At 45.9% G+C, this 20,699-nt stretch overlaps 1 protein-coding gene and 1 long non-coding RNA gene across 5 annotated transcripts in view; one reads left to right on the top strand and one right to left on the bottom strand.

Moving 5' to 3' along the window:
* LOC140427062 (gamma-aminobutyric acid receptor subunit gamma-2-like) overlaps nucleotides 1-2,751 on the bottom strand; it is a 178,554-nt gene extending 175,803 nt beyond the window's left edge. The window contains exons 1-2 of one of the 3 annotated variants that reach the window (XM_072512532.1): nucleotides 2,259-2,751; nucleotides 1,801-2,020 (exon numbers count right to left, since the gene is read on the bottom strand). In XM_072512532.1, the coding sequence (XP_072368633.1) occupies nucleotides 1,801-1,919 (119 nt within the window). In that variant the 5' untranslated portion in view covers nucleotides 1,920-2,020; nucleotides 2,259-2,751. Of the gene's footprint in view, nucleotides 1-1,800; nucleotides 2,024-2,258 lie in introns of all 3 variants that reach the window. The other 2 variants (XM_072512531.1, XM_072512530.1) reach the window with 2 other exon arrangements.
* LOC140427063 (uncharacterized) overlaps nucleotides 1,372-20,699 on the top strand; it is a 44,283-nt gene continuing 24,955 nt past the window's right edge. For both annotated transcript variants that reach the window (XR_011948378.1, XR_011948379.1), the window contains exon 1: nucleotides 1,372-1,850. This is a non-coding gene — a long non-coding RNA (uncharacterized lncRNA). The remainder of the gene's footprint in view (nucleotides 1,851-20,699) is intronic.

Below are 20,699 nucleotides of genomic sequence, written 5' to 3'. Positions count from 1 at the left end.
TTTCCTACCTTTGAATCATACAATCACTACAGTGTAGAAGGAGGCCATTCGCCCATCGAGTCTGCACTGACCCTCCAAAAGAGCACCCTACCGAGGCCCACGCATCAGTCCTATCCCTGTAACCCCATCTAAATGTTTGACACTAAGGGGAAATTTAGAATGGCCAATCCACATAACCCTCACATGTTAGGACTGTGGGAGGACACCGGAGCAACCGGAATAAACTCACACAGACACAGGGAGAATGCGCAAACTCCACATAGTCACCCAAGGAAAAAAAATACTTCCAAGACATATGTGTGGTGAGGTGGGAGAGGAAGGGTGATGGAGAGAAAGGCAGCTCTGAATTATCCATTTGTTGTGATTTAGTATCCAACGGCTTTGGTTACAAAGAAAATTGGTTGTCTTCTCTTTCCTTGCAGCATTTTTTAAAAATTTCTAAGAAAATGAATGCATAATCTGGCCCAGGCCACAGATTACCAACATGGTTGAGAATGGATTGGTAAGGCCACTTTTCTGTTTTCATCAGGCCATCTATTCAATCCACAAAGGGCAAACTTTTTTCTATTGAAAAATAACAGGTGTCTGTCTCTCCAATCTCTACCGAACTGTTTTAACTGCAAGTCCCTACATTACTGCCTCTGCAATGGAGATCTTAGCATAGTATGATGACACCTACATGTAGTCCTCTTAGTGACCTATCTATAAAGTCCAATTTTAATGTGTCGCCATCAAATCAATTTAATCTGGAACTTCTCCTCTGTAACCCCAATAGTGGGAAACCTGTGTTGTGTTGTCTAACTTTGCAAATGTATTTATCTTTTCAATTGTTGGGGACAGCCACAGGCGACATATTCAATCCTTCAAGCGTGGGAAGTAATTGGATGCATCATTCACCCCATCTCCTGCCCTCACCTCACCACCAATAAACTTGGGAATCCCAAGCGTAAGGGTAGCTTTCCAAGGCTGGTATAAACCTGACAGGGCCTGTATCCATTAGAGCCATTCGGAAAACACTTGGTGCCACTGCTCCATCTGACCGCCCTTTGCGCTCCATTGGCTGGAGAATGTGCAACCTGGATTCATGGAGACTTTCACCCCATGCTGACAGCTGTCAAACAAAGCAGCTACATGTCTTTGTGTGTGTGTGTGTGTGTACAGGCACATGTGTTTATGTAACTGTGTGTAAGGTATGTACGCCCCAGTGCCCTTTATTTGTCAGAATATGTGACTGAGAATGCATCTTTGGTTGGGCGACTGCCCATATGTATGTGCCTGTGTGGGGCAAACTATGACCTCCAGGGGAGGGCATGGGAAATAGGCAGGGGGGGTTTCTGTTGCAATGGAAAGCCTTTACACGGGGACCGAGGCAGCTGTGATCGAACCGTCCTTTCTGGCGTCCCCTGCAAACCACCCCCCACCATGTTTAAAAAAAAAACATAGGGACAGAGAGGAGCCATGCAGAGGAATCCTATGATCCCTTTCTCCGCCACGAAGGATATGTGGGCGATGGAAGCCGAATTCTGCCCCCAGACTTGCAGGCGAATGCGATGGAGAGTTGAGGGGCCGCTTGACATGTTGCAACATTTCAGGAAAAATAAACACACATAAAGCCAAGTTGAAATTTGGACAGTCTCGATGACCCATAGCAACGGAACTGTGGAACACCTGATAGGAAGCTAAAGCCTTCTCGTGAATGCAGTAATGGGGGAGGGGGGGTTGAGGGGGTTTCCAATTCTAATTCTATTCTGGAAAACGCTAAGGCACAGGCAAAGCGGAAAACAATTGACAACCACTCACCAGGATGGAAGACAGGCGATCAGAATTGTCCAGAAGATTACCTTTCTGAGGTAAGAGGCGTTATTAGACGCGATGGGACACTGGAGATTTATTTTGCGGGAAGCCATCTCTCGTTTCATCCGCGTCGTCGGCTCGGTCCGCTCACCGCCAATATCCACTCAGAAGCATAGCACAAGGCAGCTTCAACTTGGTTCTTGGCGTGCGGCAAGCGATCGGCAGCCTGCTGAAGACAATTTAAACGTCAGATCAGACAGCAACCCCCCACCCCAAAAAAAACCCGTCTCCCAGGGAATGACACAATTACAATCGGAACTAGTAGGGAAATAAGTTTATTACGCTTTACACCCAACCATTTCATTTAATTTCGATTGCAAATCAATCCTGGAGACGGGAGCACCGAGGCAGGTTTATTTAATGTGCTTTGGAAAATGGTATCTTTATTACATGTACATATTTACCTTATATTCCGGGTTTTTTTTAGAATTGTGACATTAATCCAGACATTACAGGAGCCTTCCCTTTGAAACCAATAAAATCCACGACGTTTCCTGTGCTAAATATACCGTCACAAGCCCCAGTATGGTTCGAGACGCTGCTGATTTGGCTGTTTTTTTTTATCTTTGTATTATACGTAGCTGCTCTAACTGTAATGGATGCGATTCCACGTGAAAGCTAAAGAGAGAGGTAGAGAGAGAGCAGTACAGAGGGCGAAGTGTGTCATAGCAACCTCCTGTAATCCAAGTTTAAACACACACTCAAGAGCCTCAATCCTTGACCACATTCCCCTCCCATCCGAGGGAGCCTCGGGCAAGAAAGGTGGTGTTTTTGCAGCACCGATCCGCTCCCAACTATTCCCAGACAAAAATCACAGCAAATGTCTGTGCTCTCCTCGTTGCTTTTGGTGCTGAACGCATTCCAGTGGTCTGTTGAGCCATTTCAACGCTGACTGACATCCACCCACCTCTTGCTGCTGAACAATTTCAAGTCCAGTCCTATTGTCCCTGTGACAAGTCTGCTCGCAGTGTGATCCCCAATGACAGACAAGGACAGAATGAGCGGGTTTATTTGATTAAAGAAATGTCTCTGAAGCTGATTCCAACCCCCACCCCAAACCCCAGCTCTCCTTTTCAATTTTGACGGAGATGATCTTTTCAATTTTAGCAGGTTTACACTTAATTGAAAAAAATACACTTTGTTTAAAGAAAAGTTAATTTGTTAAGTTCACGTTAAGACTTGACAGCAGCTCTCCAAGAACACAAGCTCTCGATGATCACTTGGGATGGCTATCACTTGGGATGGCTTTACTTTAATAATGTTTATCTAGATAATGTAAAATTTTGCTCCAGCAATCATGACATTTCTAGACATCTTCCAGTAAGAGACAATATAAAATAAGGGATAGAATTATTTTTTTGTTTGTTTTTTGTATTTAAAAAAATAAATTTAGAGTACCCAATTCATTTTTTTCCAATTAAGGGGCAATTTAGCATGGCCAATCCACTACCCTGCACATCTTTGGGTTGTGGGATCGAAACCCACGCAAACACGGGGAGAATGTGCAAACTCCACACGGCCAGTGACCCAGAGCCAGGATCGAACCTGGGACCTCGGTGCCGTGAGGCAGCAGGGCTAACCCACTGCGCCACCCGTGCTGCCCCTAAGGGATGGAATTCTTAAAGGGATGTTTGTGTGCATAGATCATTGAAGGTGGCAGGACAGGTGGAGAGAGCAGCTAATAAAGCATATAGTATTCTGGGTGTCATTAATAGGGGCATGGAGTACAAGAGCAAGAAGGCTATGCTCAACTTATACAAGATATGAGTTAGACCTCAGCTGGAGTATTGTGGGCGCCACACTATCGGAAGGATGTGAACATATTGGAGAGAGTGCAGAAGAGGTTTACAAGAATGAGAAACTTCAGATATGAGGATAGATTGGAGAGGTTGGAACTGTTCTCTGTGGAGAGAAGAAGGCTAAGAGGAGATTTTTTTCTACAAGTACGTTTATTAAGGTTTCACATTTTGACAAATAATGCAGCAAAACCACAAAAATGACATAGCCAACAAGCAAACAAAATGCTCAGCATACACAAATACAGAGGGGGACAAGAGAACAGAAGTATAACGAGCTCAATACTCTTTAGATATAAATTGATGCCTCTATTGGATAAGACCATGAAAACATGGTAAATGGTGGACATTACCCTCGCAATTGGCACAAGACTTCAGGGTAAATCTTTCATGCCATGTTCGGCCTTGCACCAATATTTATCTCCCTCAATGTCAGCATCCTCTCCTCGGATACCGGAGCGATCGGCACCCTTGCAGGAACGAATCACGGATTCTTTATACCTCCCTTAAAAAAAAGAAACTTACAACAAAAATACGCGAGAACCCCAGTAACGACTAGGAATGGATCACAGGATAACAAAGGATCTGGACCCCACCATGGGACTGTATTCCCCTGGAGCATATTCCACCCATTAATGAAGAAGAGAACAAGCTTCTCATTCAAACAGGAAAGCGTCCCGACCATTGGCGGCGGCGGAGAGGGGGGGGGGGGGGCGGGGGGGGGGCAGCAGGATATCAACCAAAGTACAGGACTCGGCTCAACCACAGCCCCTGTGCACAGAAAAAGCAAAATCCAGCCTTTCAGGATGTCACTAATAACTGCGTTCGAGAAGGGACATCCCAAGCTCCAGGCGGCAATGGGATGCCAACCACAGCACTGGCCCTGACCTAGCCCAGAACATTCTGACAGACAGGATCCACCCTCGGCCCACCAGCACATCCCAAAACCTACACCCCAGCAGATCCTGCACCTCATCAACCACACCCAGGGCAGTGGACCACCCACATTTACACAAAATAAACTACACCAGCCCCAGCCGGGGTGTTGCCCTCACCAAAGGAAAAAAGAATCATTATGACACCCAATAATTGGGTGCCCTGGGAGTGCGGGTTGAATCCCTCCTCCCCAGTACAATAAGGGTAACCTCCCATAGACCACCGGACTGGACCAGGATTTATAACAGCACACTGCTCACCCAGATGAAGAGAAGAAGAAAAAAACTCAAAGGGAAGAACGCCTGAGCGAGGAATATTAACCACCCCATCACACAAGGAATATTAAGGAAAATGATAACGCTGCCTCAACAGAAAAATAAACAGTTTCCACATGGAAAACCCAACCAGAGTCAGACACTCAGGAAACAATCATATAGACCACTTGGAGGAGGGTGCCTAATCCCCCCCTCCACCCCCCCCCCCGTCCCCCCCCCCCCGTCCCCAAAAAACATACCCCCAAATGGGGGAAGGTCTCTAACAATGTTGAAAAATGGTAAACAGCCTCTCTTTTCAACAAATCGGTCAAGGATTAATCCAACCCAGCTCGGTGTGCACCGCCACACAATTCCTCCTATTCCAATAGCTCTAAAGACAAAGACCCCCCCAAAAACGCCAACATCGAGGAAAACTTAGAAGGAACCCCGTCCTCCCAGGATACATAATCTGCCCAGCCATCGAAGGATTCTTTCATTCAAAATAAAAAAAAGCAAAATAAAGATTCTATACGGTTAGCTATAACTGGGGGGCCATCCCAAATCTCAATGAGGACTTAACCCTACCACCAAATTCTACACCAACCAACCACCATCACCCTTTAAAAAATGTTTTAAAATTAATTTACGGGATGTGTGTGTCACTGGTTAGGCCAGCATTTATTGCCCATCCCTAGTTGCCCTTCAGAAGGTGGTGGGCAGTTGCCTTCTTGAACCACTGCAGTCCTTGAGGTGTAGATACACCCACTGTGCTGTTAGGGAGGAAGTTCCAGGATATTACGCTAGCACCAGAGAAGGAGCAGTGACATATTTGCAAGTTGGTGTGGTGAGTGACTTGGAGGAGAACCTCCAAGTCTCTGCTGCTCTTGTCCTTATAGATGGTAGTGGCCGTGGGTTTCGAAGGTGCTGCAGTGCGTATTGTAGATGGTACACACGGCTGCCACTGTTCGCCGGTGGTGAAGGGTTTGAATATTTGTGGAAGGGGGAGCAATCAAGCGGGCTGCTTTGTCCTGGATGGTGTCGAGATTCTTGAGTGTTGCTGGAGCTGCACTCATCCAGGCAAGTGGAGAGTATTCCATTCCACTCCTGACTTGTGCCTTGTAGCTGGTGGGCAGGCCTTTGTGGGTCAGGAAGTGCGTTACTCGCCATAGGATTCTTAGCCTTTGACCTGCCCCGGTAGCCACAGTATTAACTAGTCCAATTCAGTTTCTGAGAAATGGCAATCCCACCAGGATGTTGATTGTGGGGGATTACCGATGGTAATGCCATTGAATGTCAACGGGCAGTGGTTAGATCCTCTCTGGTAGGAGATGGTCATTGTCTGACACTTGTGTGGTACAAATGTAACTTGTCACTTATCAGCCCCAGCCTGGCTATTGTCTAGGTCTTGCTGCATTTGGACATCGACTGCCTCAGTATCTGAGGAGTGAAGAATGGCGCTGAAGATTGTGCAGTTATCTGCAAACATCCCCATTTCTGACCTTATGATGGAAAGGAGGTCCTTGATGAAGCAGCTGAAGATAGTTGGGCCAAGGACAACACTCTGAGGAACACCTGCAGTGATGCCCTGGAGCTAAGATGATTGACCTCCAACCTCCACAACCATCTTCCTTGGTTCCAGTCATCTTCATTTTAATGAGAGAAGGGATGTCCAGAAAACACTCCGCATAACCACAAGGATTACAGCATAGAATTAAAAAAAGGAGTAAAAATATAATCGACTCAATCTGGCTTTTGCTAGAACAGGGGAACAGGCGACTCTCACTCTCATACTCACACCTCGCGCACCCTTGAAGGAGAAAAGACAATAAACAATAATCAACAATTTAACCACAAGGGAGCAAAGTCCAAGATTATTGAAGAATAGCAGGATAATAACACCGGAATCGGGACGGAACGTGGGCAGTAAATTCCGCAAGAGGTCTCTTCAGCGATTACCGCCGGTTGTTGCGCCCACAACGGGTGGGATCCAGAATTGCACAGTCAGGTGAACTTAACTGCTCACTTAAGTATGCCTACGCCAGAAATAACCAGCCGCCAAGATCTATCAGCCTTGCTGAGGAGATCCCAGCCGGGCACTATGTAGCACTGGTCTCCACAAACGGGGATCAGGCGGAACAGCACTTGGGGGGGGGGGAGGGTCGCCCAGGCGATCTGAGGCCCCGCAGGTGGTCGGCCTCTGGGCAGGATGGTACCCTGGCACTCTTATTGTCACCTGGGCATCATGGTAATGCTAACCTGGCACCCTGTCATTTTGCCCATGATGAGAATCGGGCCTGGGGTGCCCTGCCATTATGAGATGGGTGCGGGGAGGGGCTTGAGGACCCCCCAAAAGATGAGTTGGGGGAGTACGGGGGTCGCATTGGGGGGTCAAGAGATCGGGGCGCCATTTAAAAATGGACCCCCAATCTCGTCCTCCACTGGCGAGCGGAGCTCCTCGTTGCAGGAAATGTGACTGAGTGTGGCCTCAGCAGGGTAGTCCCCAACAAGGCCCGAAAAAGTAACAGAGTTCCATTAGATAGCAGTGTTGTTCCTGTCGCTACAACGCCGGGAACGACCCCGCTAAATCCGCCCAAAACAGGACTCTGCTTTTTTTCGTTAAATCACACCCTCTAAAAAGGCCAAAGCCATGACAGGATCTCGAACCCGTAAGGATAGATGACACACCATGCAGCAGGAACTTAACAAATCAAAGGTGGGCCCTTACCTGAGAAAGTGCCCTATCAAACTCCAAAGACCTGCACCATGGAGCCAAGATTCTTATCGAGCACAACATTCTCAATGGCCGTCACCAGCCCGATGCACACAGCACCGCCCAGACGTAGGCCTGTTTGCCAACAATAATGCCTTTGCAAGCGGGGCTCTACCTCGGCCAACTCCGACTGCCACGGTCAAACGAGGATTCTCTACAGCTTCTCATCGCAAAACCTCAATCAGGATCACCCAGAGACATATATCCCCCAAAAAAGACAATAATGAAATCTGCACTTGGATAAAATAAAGGATTAAAAAATGAGCAGAGCTAGAGTTCGTGAAAACGCAGCCGCTCCCTTGCTCACATCATATAACTTCCCCGACCCTCCTGGAAAAGGAGATTTGATAGAGACATTCAAATTCATGAGGGGCTGGATTGAGCAGACAGGGAGAAACTGATCCGACTCAAAAAAAGGCACAGATCTAAAGTGATTTGTAAATGAAGCAAATGTGATGTGAGGAAAACCTTTTTCACACAACAAATAAGAACTAGGAGCAGGAGTAGGCCATCTGGCCCCTCGAGCCTGCTCCACCATTCAATGAGATCATGGCTGATCTTTTGTGGACTCAGCTCCACTTTCCGGCCCGAACACCATAACCCTCAATCCCTTTATTCTTCAAAACACTATCTTTATCTTAAAAACATTTAATGAAGGAGCCTCTACTGCTTCACTGGGCAAGGAATTCCATAGATAATGGTTCAGGGTCTGGAATGCACTGTCTGGAAGTGTGGTGGAGGCAGGTTCAATTGAGGCATTCAATTGGACATCAGATGATTGCTTGAATAGAAAAGTGTGCAGTGATACAGAGAAAAGGCACTAAGTCAAGATGTTTGTTTGGAGAGCCAGTGCAGATACGATGGGCCAAATGGCCTCCTTCTGAGCCATAATAATTCTGTGATTCTGCAAAGATCTAAGAGTGAACCTGTAAATGAATTGCTGCAGTCCATGAGGTGAAGATACTCACGCAATGTTGTTGAGTCGGGAATGCCAGGATTTTGTCCAGTGACAATGAAGGAATAATGAAATAAGTCCAATTCATAATGGCATGTGCCTCGGAATGGAATTTGGAAGCTTCCATACGTTTATTGTCAAGTATTTGGGACGTGCTTCTAAAGAAGACTTGGCAAGTTGCTGCACTTTATCTTGTGATGGTAAACTCTGTAACCATAAAGAAATGGATGTTTTAACCCATGGATGGGGTGCGTATTGCTTTATCCTGAATGGTATGGAGATTAATGACCGTTGGTGCCGTTACAGCTGCAGCCATCAGGTTAAGTGGAGATATCCTATCACACTTCTTACTTGCACCTTATAGGTGGTGGAGAGACTTTGGGGTGCCTTACTGAATAGCATGCTTCTGATTTGCTCTAATTAGAGCAATATTTATGAAGCAATTCCATTTGAGTTTAGTCAGTAGTGATCCCTATGATATTGATGATTTGGCAATGGTAATGCCATTAAAAAGCAGTCCGCTTGATTGCTCCCCCTTCCACAAATATTCAATCCCTCCACCACCAATGAACAGTGGCAGTTGTGTGTACCATCTACAAGTTGTACTGCAGTAACTCACCTGACACCTTCCACGACCACTACCATCCAAAAGACCAAGAGCAGTAGGTACCTGGGAACACCACCACCAGGAGGATTCCCTCCAAGTCATTCACCGCCACAACTTGGAAATATATCACCATTCCTTCACTGTCACTGGGTCAAAATCCTGGAATTACCTCCCTAACAGCACTGTGGGTGTACCTACCCCTTGAAGGCTGCAGCTGATATGTTTGAAAGTCAAGTAGGTCAATCTGAAACCAAAGTACTAAATTTCAACAAAGGAAACTATGAAGGTATGGGGGGTGGTGAGGGGGAGGGGGGGAGGAGGGGGGGGGCGGGGAGGGGGGGGCGTGGGAATTGGCTCAGGTGGATTGGGAAAATACATTAACAGATATGATGGTACTTAACCAGTGGGCAGTCTTTGAAGAATTATTCCAGAGTTCACAACAGTTATACCTTCCGTTAAGGCATAAAAATCCAAACAGAAAAGTCAGTCAACTGTGGCCAAGGAAATTCAGGATTGGATAAGATTAAAAGAAATAGCCTGTAAAGTTGCCAGAAATAGCAGTGAACCTGAGGATTGGGAGGACTTTAGAATCCAGCAAAGGAGGAACAAGAAACTGATAGAGAAGGGGAGACTGTAAACTGGCAAAAAACATAAAAAGCTCCCACCGGTACATGAAAAAGAAATGTTCAGCTAAGACAAATGTGGGTCCATTATAGGCAGAGTCAGGAAAATTTATAATGGGGAAGAGGGAAATGGCAAAGAAGCGAAATTATTACTTTGTGTCTGTCTTCACAGAGAAAGATATAATAAATCTCCCAGAATTAGTGATTCAAGGGACAAGGGAGTATGTGTAATTGAAATAAATGTCTACTACTAATAAGGTTGCATTGGAGAAATGAATGGTACTGAAATCCCCGGACCTGATGAATTATATCCCAGAGTGTTGAAAGACGTATCTATGGAGATAGTGGATGCATTGGTGATCGTCTTCCAAAATCCTATAGATTCTGGAATGGTTCCTGCAGATAGGAAATGATACTCCACTATTTAAAAAGGGAGGGAGAGATAAGGCAGGGACCTACTGACCTGCTAGCCCTTTATTGGTAATAGGCAAGACGCTAAAATATTTTATCATGGACATGATAAATGGACACTTAGATAATATTCATCTGTTTCGACAGAGTCAACATGGATTGATGAATGGGAAATCACGTTTAATGTACCTGTTGGAGCTTTTTGAGGATGTTGCCAACATTAATGATAAAGGGGAGTCAGTGGATGTAGTATTATTGAATTTTCAGACTTCCAGTGATGATGTGCTGAGTCAACGCACATCAGGTGGCTCTCCTCCAGACCATAACCAAATTGACACTTTTCGGTGAATTTTGCCCCCAAATTCTAAAGCAACTCAAACTTAACCGAGAAAGGAAAGAAATAGAACCAGCATGCCAACGAACGGGAGCTCAAGGGGTTAAAGGGACGGAAGCACCCACGAGACGAGGGGGCCCCGGCAACCCAAGAGAGAGGGAGGCCATAACCTGAGCATCAGCCTCCCCCTCCCTCCCCCAAAACCACCTGGAGACAGATGGAAGGCATTCCTAATGAAGGAACTGACCGCCATGAGAGAGCCGATAAAGGTCAAGATCTAGGTGGCAGTGACAGTGGCGATGGTCTCCATGCAAAAAGCGTTCAATGGACTGGGGAAAAAGGTTGAAGCGCAAGAAAAAACGATCCACGATTGGAGTACGCATCGAAAGACTAGAGCGACAGAAGTCAAAAGATTGGTAGTGGCACAGGAGAGCTTAAAAGGCAAAGTCAAGGACCAAGAGAACAGGTCCCAACGGCAGAACATTCGAATTGTGGGCCTGCCAGAGAGGATCAAGGGCAGGGCCCTGACAAGCAATGTCGGCCAAATGCTGGACAACCTAGTCAAGAGAGACAGCTTCCCCAACCACCTAGAGATCGGCAAAGCAAACAGGTCGCTGAGGCCGAAACCCAAGTCGGGGGAACCACCGACGGCGATCTTCGTGACACTACATCGATACCAGGATCGTGAGAGGATCCTGATGTGGGCGAGACAGACCAAGGTGAGCACCTGGGGAGGTCACAAAATCTGGGTATATCAGGACATTGGGGCAGACTTGGCAAAACGCAGGGCTAAATTTAATCACGCTAAATCAGCCCTGTACAAGAACGGGATAAGATTCGGAATGCTGTTCCCAGCCAGGCTCTGGGTCACGTTCCAGAACAAAGAGCATTACATTAACACCCCGGTGGAGGCAGCCAAATTTGTTCAGTCAAGCCGCCTGGACAAGGGGCATGAGAGGCAGCAATGAAGGTGGAACAAAGGAGGAAAGAAAGACAGAAAGAGCCTTCATGGACAAATTATATGTTTGCGCAGGACTGTGCTGCCTCGCTCTGATCAGAAAGAGCGAGTCACAGGGAAGGGTGATGGTAACGGAATGCAGATGAGGGTGAGGCAGAGGCAGAGGGAGCGGACATACAACGGGCATAAGACAGGGTTAAGGTCAGCCCGGGAGGGCGGCCACCACACTAGCAGGGATGGCTAGCGCAGGAAGAAAGACTGCAAGGGTGGCCGTGGCACACCTCCCGGCAGGGAGGGAGCACCTAGCTGGGGGGGGGGGTTGTGGCAGGGAGGCGACAATGCGGGGGGGGGGGGGGGGGGGGGGAATGGTAGGGGCGCGGTGAGGGGAAGGAACATAAAAGGGAACGCAAAGGGAGCAATGGGCTGGTTTGAAAGGCTTCGGCAGGTAAGGTGCAGATTGAGAGAACAAGATGGCGCCACAAGCAGCCACTTTGGAGGGTCCCTGAACAAAGGGAAACCCTGGAGCGCAGGGGCCCGATCTCATGGTGAGAGAGGTGACCGCAGCCATTTTGGACAGCCCTCTAACAAAGGGAAACCCCGGAGTGCAGGGGCGCGCTCATTAGGTAAGTATGGTTAGTACCACATGAGGTGGTGGACTAAACCCCCCACCAGGATTATCACCTGGAATGTCAGGGGACTTAACAACCAGTGAAAGGCCCAGAGTCATCGCCCATTTGAGAAGTTTGAAAGCAGTGCACCAACTCCAGCAGACATGGAGGACGGACCTTCTATGAACACGGAGAGAAGGCTAACCGCCTACTGGTACCAGCTAAAAAAGCAGGCAACCATGAGGGAGATAGCACAGGTGATAGATAGCAGAGGCAGACTGGTAGCCGTACCAAAAAGGATCAACTAAGCACTTGAGGCCTTCTACTGAGGACTGTACACCTCTTGAGACCCCGACGGGGGTGTGGGGATGAAATGGTTCCTCGATGGACTGGACATGCCAGTCATGGGGAACGGTAGTCGAGGGGAGCTGAAAGCACCAATAGGACTGGGAGAGATCATGGAGAGTATGAACTCCATGCAGGCGGGAAGGCGCTGAGACCGAATGGGTTCCCAGCTGACGTCTACAAAAAATTTGAACCAGCCCTGGCCCCAAACCTACGGGAAATGTTTGTGGATTCGCTAGCGAGGGGCACCCTGCCTCCAATGCTAACGCAGGCCACGATATTGCTGATACTCAAAAAAGACAAAAACCCGACGGAATGTAGATCATATAGATCCACTTCGCTGCTCACTGTGGAAACGAAGGTACTCGCAAAAGTCGTGGCTATAAGACTGGAGAACTGCGTACCAGAGACGGTTGCAGAGGACCAGACATGCTAACTGCGAACATCAGGCGGCTGCTGAACATAATATTGACCTCATCCGGAGAGAGAACACCATTGGTGATCGTCTCCCTGGACGCCGAAAATGCCTTCGACAGAGCTGAGTAGAAGTACCTCATTGACGTACTGGAGCGGTTTGGGCTAGGGATGGGGTTCATCGTGTGGGTAAAACTCCTGTACAACACCCCCAATGTGAGCGCTCAGACCAACACCAGCAGCTCTGAATACTTCCAGCTGCACAGAAGCACAAGGCAGGGATGCCCACTGACCTGCTCTTGTTCGTCCTGGCAAAGAACCTCTGGTGATTACTCTACGAGACACGAAAGACTGGAAGGGCATCCGAAGAGGAGGCAGAGAGCACAGAGTCTCTTTCTAGGCGAATACTTGCTCTTCTACATCTTGGACCCACAGAATAGCCTGAAAGTAATCATTAAGCTCTTGGAAGAGTATGGGCCTTGTCGGGTTACAAACTCATCCTGGGTAAGAGCGAGGCATTCCCAGTGAACCCGAGCAGGTGAGGGACAGAGCTGGGGGGCCTACCATTTAAACTAACCCAAAGCAAATTCTGCTACCTGGGGATCCAGATAACCCATGACTGGACACAGATCCACAAGTGGAATCTGGCCAGTCTGGCTGAGGAAGTCAAAAAGGACCTAAAGAGATGGGATGCATTTCGCTTTCCCTAGCGGGGAGGGGGCAGACTATCAAGATGAATATGCTGCCGAGGTTCCTCTTCCTGTTCAGATCCATACTGATCTTCATCCCCAAGGTCTTTTCCCAAGGGATGGACAGAATGATCACGGCGTTCGTGTGTGTGTGTGTGGGGGCGGCGGGGGGGGGGGGGGGATCCAAGGATCCCCAAGTCTACACTGCAAAGGTGGAAAAACATGGGTTGCCTGGCCTTCCCGAATCTGTAATACTACCACTGGGTAGCCACAGCCGAGAGGGTGAGGGGGTGGATTTGAGAACCTAACATAGAATTGGTGAGGCTGGAGGAGTTCACCTGCAAAGGAGTGACCCTCTGGGCCCTCACACCCCCCCTCCCCCCACCCACCCACAGCCCCCAGAGCAAAATACACATCCTGTCCAGTGGTGGTAGCCACACTAAGGACGTGGAACCAAATGAGGCAGCATTTCGGTTTAACCGGGATGTCCTCCGTGGCCCCATCTGCGGTAAGCACAAAGTCCCACCAGCCATGCTGGATGCCACCTTTAAAAAATGGAGACAGGACAGGGGGATACTCGCGGTCAGGGGACGGACGTGTAACCCCAGACGAACTAACGGAAGAACTGGAGCTACTGACAGGACAGAAACTCCGGCACCTTCAAATCAAACACTTTCAGGGCTGATTTAGCACATTGGGCTAAACAGCTGGCTTGGAAAGAAGAACAATGCCAGCAGCACAGGTTCAATTCCCGTACCAGCCTCCCCAAACAGGCGCCGGAATGTGGCGACTAGCGGCTTTTCACAGTAACTTCATTTGAAGCCTACTTGTGACAATAAGCGATTTTCATTTCATTTAATTTCTCCGCAAAGAGACGACATGGTACCCTAGAGCCCCGAGAGCCACTTTAATGGAGGAGCTAATAAATATGGATAGTAAGGAGCGGGGGAACTGTGGAGGCAGCTATGGATGACTTCTGGAAAGGACAAGGTTGCTAGGCAGAAATGGGAGGACAAACGCGGGATGGAAGTGAGTTGGGGACTGTGGAACGAAGCACTAAGTAGGGGTAACTCCACTCCCTCCTGTGCAAAGCCAAGCCTCACACAGTTTAAATTGGCGCACAGAGCTCACCTCACCAGAACCTGAATGAACAGGTTCTTCCCGGGGGAACCAGGGAGGCCCAGCCAACCACACCCACATGTTAGGGCCTGCGCCAGACTTGTTGGGTTCTGGACAGCCTTCTTCAGCACTGTGGTGAGCATGCTTTTCCTGACCAACCAGGTAAAGGTCACGGGGTTCTTGTTACATAATATGCTTCATAATCACCATTGTCTTTCATTGCATAGAGAGATCGCTACATTCCGCTTTTGTCTTTTGCACAGGTAGCCTTCAAGTTATTTTAGCTTCTAGCTGCCATAAGATTTTTAAGATGTGACATAAACCCCCAAAATCCCTTTTCTATGCTCTTCCCTATTTCCTACGTTTTTCCATTCTACCGCACAAGTAAGGTATGTTAAATTTTAACAATTATCTTGTTAGTCACCTAATAATCTTACAGTACAACCAAATAAATTGCAGAAGGGTGATGCAAGCTAAGTTAACCGTCATAAATGAAATAAGGGGGAGCACAAAGAATATTGCTGGTCTGAGAGCATCTGGGCAAAATCTGCTTCGGTGAGGCATGCGTGTTCATTGACCCTGAAGTAAGAATCTGGCACCATCCTTGTTCTCAATCATAGTGAATAACTGGCGAACAAAAGACTTGTGTGGTGTACTCATATGTAGATGTGTTGTATCTGGTGTAGGGTTATCAGTATATAGATTGCCTTCTTCATAGTTTTGAGGGCAATATAATTCATGATTGGAAAGGAATGAATGGAGTTCAACACATTGGCCATAAATATGGGGTATCCGACCATAAGACATAGGAGCAGAATTAGGCCATTCGGCCCATCAAGTCTGCTCCGCCATTCTATCATGGCTGATATGTTTCCCACCCCATTCTCCTGCCTTGGCTGTTTAGCACAGGGCTAAATCGCTGGCTTTGAAAGCAGACCAAGGCAGGCCAGCAGCGCGGTTCAATTCCCATACCAGCCTCCCTGAACAGGCGGCGGAATGTGGCGACTAGGGGCTTTTCACAGTAACTTCATTTGAAGCCTACTTGTGACAATAAGCGATTTTCATTTCATTTCATTTCATAACCCCGATCCCTCTATTAATCAAGCAGTGGAGGTAACAATAGTTCATTGACCTGACAGTGCCGTAGAATTTACTGGATCATTCCTTTCAGAGAATGTATCATTTTATAATCAATAACAGTCAATAATGCATGATACTGATTCAAAATTACATTTCCTCATGGTGAGTTAGCCGTACATGTCTTGCCTGCTAAAAAAACATCTGGATTTGCATAATTAGCGCATTAGTGGGATACTTAGCAAACATCTTGGGAGGCAAAACCGCTTTGGCTGTTTAGTTAAGTAAGTCTCAAGAAAGGTCATTAACCTGAAACTTTAACTCTGTTTCAGTTTCTGCCTGACCTGATCTGCTTATTATTTCCAACATGCTCTGTTTTTTTTGGCTGTGTAGCAGTTTCGCATCAAAACACTATGAAGTATTTTCTTTGCCCTTAACCATAATTACTGAGCAGAACTGGCTGTTTGAGCCTATTTGATTGAGGGGGAAATAGAGACATTGAATTCCAGCCAGGCAAATCTGGTAGCCCTTTCCCACATTGCATGAGAGCTAGGCTTGCTTGTGAGCCCTCTAGGATTGACCTGGTGTCTCCAGGGATTAGATCACCCATGACCAGCACCCACTGTCGAACTCTGGAGAAAAATCATACAGACATTAAAAAGAATAGTTTTTAAAAAAATTGTTTGAACATTTCTTTATTAAATATTGAATGTTGCTTGGCTAACATCAATTGGATAATGAGTATTTTACTTTCCAATTGGCGTAGCAAGTCAGTGCAACACAAGGATGGAAGTGTTGGCCAATGAATAACTAGAGTGTGGTGGGGGGGGGGCAAGATATGTGATGAAAGCTCCAGGAATACATTTCATAAAAGTTGGCGACCCTAATGAGAGCAGAGGAATAAGATGCAGAAGGTGTTAGGTGCAAATAAGGTGAATGGGAAGTCCTTACATTCATTATTGCTTGTAGCAAGGTATTCATCAGCCCCAGAAATAATCATAATCTCCTGACAATAGATACCTGGTGGATTGAAATTTGTCCAGTTTCAAATTACATAAATTCTTATAATCATTGATTCTTACACAAACATGGCAAGGTCAGAGAACCAAAAGTTATTGTCGCTATATTATGAGGTATTTGGGGATCTTGTCCTTTGATTAACCTGTCAGTGGTGGAAAATATGCAAACCATTGTCTAAAATTTGAATCTAATTAAGTCAAAGTTTGTTTAGCCAGAGTTTAGTTGCTGAAATTGCTTACGTTGTCAAGTTCCTGGCCTGTTGCTACAGGAAGTCATTTGACATAGCTTTGATCAGTGTGAAGATACCTTTTAATCTGCCAGTTTGCATTTCATTGTGGACTCGCATTCAACAGTCACTGAAAATAACTAGTAAGACTTGGATATAATTATTGTTTTGAATCAGTTAAGTGATGGTGAAAGTTAAGTATTTTACTTTATTGATTTCACCTCTTGTAAAGAAGCACCTGACACGAGTGTTACTATTGATGTAACGATCATGCAATGTCACATGACAGGGATCTGTTGGGAAGCAAAAATACAACTTCCTGTAGAGTACTGAGACGTGTAAATAAACAAGAATGTATTTTTACGAATAAATAGCACTCTAGGGTAACAGGCAAACCCAAATGAAACCCCATCTAGACCCCAAAACAAAGACAAAACACTTAAGTGTAATTTTTTGTAAAACAAATTAATCCATTGCTTAGCTTGAACTATGTGGTCTGCTGGTATAGTGTTTTGGGGTCCATCAGAACAATTAGGAGTACATCATATCATTGCATGCTACTTCTGGTCTATAAACAACACAACAGTAAATGATCTATCCTGCAGAACACTATCCATATAAACACACAAAGACAAGTCTTTGCATACAGGAAGTTAATTTTTGTAATGAGCATAGTTAAAAATTAGGAGAGCAGGCTGGATTGCAGTGTATTAGACATTATAATGGGAAATAGATGCACAAATTTGGACAACTTCCTCGCAGCATTGCTACATTGTGACAGCTGTCAGCCAATCCCTGCTACCAGTCCTTAACATAACCCTCCTTAACAGGCTTCAGCAAACCCTCAATAACACCTGACAACCAATATCTTTTGACAGCCTGCACATTGAAATGAATAATGTTATTACTGATGTTACAGCCACATGATATGGCGGCAGATTTATAAAAAGATGGATTTGCTCATTTTGAAAAAGAATAGAATGAAAGGACAATTTACCTTGACCCAAGAGGGAATGTTCATGGTATATCAGATATCGTCCATCTTGTAACAAAATCCTTAGCGATCAACCCACATGTGCAGTCAATGCCCTGCAGGAAGCCCTGATTCAATGGTCACATGACAGAAACTGGCTTATACAAAATAAGGCTTATTAACTAATATCTAGAACCAGCAGCAAGCAGTCTGGGACAAACAACACAGAGGGAAGAGATCTCATCCAGTAAAAAGAGGAACCCAGCCAAAACATTTATTACAGACAGAAAAGTGGGGCGAATTCATTTTACCCACAAGACACGCCTTCACTACTGGAGCTTAACGTCGACTAGAGCAGAGTCAGGGACTAGCTGTTGCAAGTATTAAGCAAGCCATTGTGAGTTCATCAACAGCCATTTCCAACCTCCATATTCTCTTCAGTGAACCAAAGGAAAATCCTCAAGCCTGCAATGTTTCCAACTATTTTCTTGAAGAATGGCATTTGATTTTTTTAGAAAGATATCAGCGCATGCTACTTTTTGCTTGTAATCATCTTTTCCTGTGTGCATATGTCTTGTGTGAATGAGGAATGGATGTTCTTCTGATTACATTTCAGCTATTGAGAAAATAATCACAGCACTTAAGGAGTTAAAACACGTCTTCTTTAAAATACGTGTTGTTGCAGAATGTCAAGAGGTGGGAAGTGGGAGATTTCCCCATATCCCGCCCCTCTCTGTAACGCTGACTTAGCTTCAGTATGGGTGCTTAGCTAAAGGTTCTTACCGGAGACTTTGCTGAGGTTGACATGATGGAGATCCAGTTGAAGGCAGGGGGCAGTGGAGCTATGACTGGGTGAGGGCCGCACATTAGAATGTACAAATAATTCTAGCCAGCACTGAATTTTCATTTCATTTGTCACTGTATGTATGATTTTTACTACATCTTTGACTCAGGTGCTTGAAAGTTGGCCTCACTTGCCATGGTTGTCAAATCTGCTTAAAGAATTGCTAAACTGTGAACCAGTCGAGACTAAACCAGACCCAAAATACGACAAATGCCACTTCCACTTATGAACAGTTAGTAGTATGATCTGCCTGAGTTCATTTATCCACACGTCCTGATCTTGCACTTTTCTTTCCAGTATGTGTCTCCAATTTTCAAGTTCAAGTTGTCTAATGTTACAATTCTCTTTCTCCCTCCTAGTCTACATCCCTTGAATCTTCCTTCCATCGCCTCCTTCAGCATATGGCAAATCCAAGCTTCCTGCCTTTTCTTGATGACGATCTTTCCTCCTCTACCATCCTGAGGACTTCTTCATTGCTCCTGTGTTCTCTCCAGCTGACCTGCTCCGTCCATCTCCAGACCCACACTTCACAACTTTCTCATCTTCGGATGACCATTTTTCTCAAAGTCCATTTTTTCAGGCCCAAACTAGTCACGACAAATAAGAAGTGTAGATAATTCTTTCCTTGAGATCTCTCCTCATTCTCACGCTGGGCAATTCTTCACGTTTGGAGAATGCATTCTTGTGAGCAGCATTCCAGCCAAAATTTTGAAATCAAAAACATATTTGCTTGTGAGAAGAACACTTTGAGCCATTGTCACCAGTTCCCTTCTGACTGTGCTTCAATAAAAATATCCAGAGGACTTTATTTCACAGAGTACTGAAGGCAGGTGTAAGTTACAAGTAAATCAATGTCTAGCATGCAATGACTGCTTTGAATGTGAAGAAAAATACACTTTGTATCTCATGAGGTTCGCACACCTAATGTGAAAATAATTATGCCACTGAAAATCTGTTTAAGTTATTAAAACATTTTAAGGTGGTTGAGGAAATCAATATCGTTTTAGCTCTTAAACATCAGTGTGAATGTATACTGGGAGTGTCATGAGAAATAATTCAATTCAATTTGATAATGTTGCATCGGGTATAATTCCATGGTGCTGAACGTGATCAGAACGTACTCTGTTATCGTCAGTTATAGTCAGTTTTCAGGAATATGAAACAAACAGATGCCAAAATTATATCTCTGTTTGCCCATTCCCCAGCTGCAAAAAGGTTTAATTTCAAAAGGCGTTTTTCTGCAACCCTTGGGTTGCAGAAGTAAGTCCAATGCCGTATTGATTCCAGTGATATTCAGGTATCCACAACATCTGCATTAAACAAGCATTGGATGCTTTGCATATGTTAACAAGGGAACCTTCCTTGAAATTGCTCTGAAACAAAATTAAATATATAGCCAGACATGGGACATTAGGGCGGCATTGCTGCCTCACAGCGTCAGGGACCCAGGTTCGATTCCGGCTTTGGGTGACTGTCTGTGTGGACTTTACATGTTCTCCCTGAGTCTGTGTGGGTTTCCTCCTGCTGCTCTGATTTCCTCTCACAGTCCAGAAATGTGCAAGTTAGATACATTGAGCATGCTAAACTGCCCTTAGTGTCCAACAATGTGCAGGTTAGGTCGATTGGCAATAATCAATGCATAGGTTATGGGAATAGGGCTGGGAGTGGGCCGAGGTAAAGTGTTCTTTTGAAGTTTTGGAGACTTATTGGGCCGAATGCCACCTTTAATAAGGACATGAGGACTCCACACCAAGTAAAACAAAGAAACATAGTTTTATTTACAACACGATGGGCGCGATTCCGTGGCCTCGTTGCGCTCTCGCGCGAGCAAAACAAGGCTAGTGAATAGCGGGAGAGGCCGAAAACGAGAACCACACCAGACGCCA

Source organism: Scyliorhinus torazame, chromosome 7, assembly GCF_047496885.1.
Source record: "Scyliorhinus torazame isolate Kashiwa2021f chromosome 7, sScyTor2.1, whole genome shotgun sequence".
Classification (NCBI taxonomy): Eukaryota; Metazoa; Chordata; class Chondrichthyes; order Carcharhiniformes; family Scyliorhinidae; genus Scyliorhinus; species Scyliorhinus torazame.
This window is presented reverse-complemented; position numbering and strand designations above follow the sequence as displayed.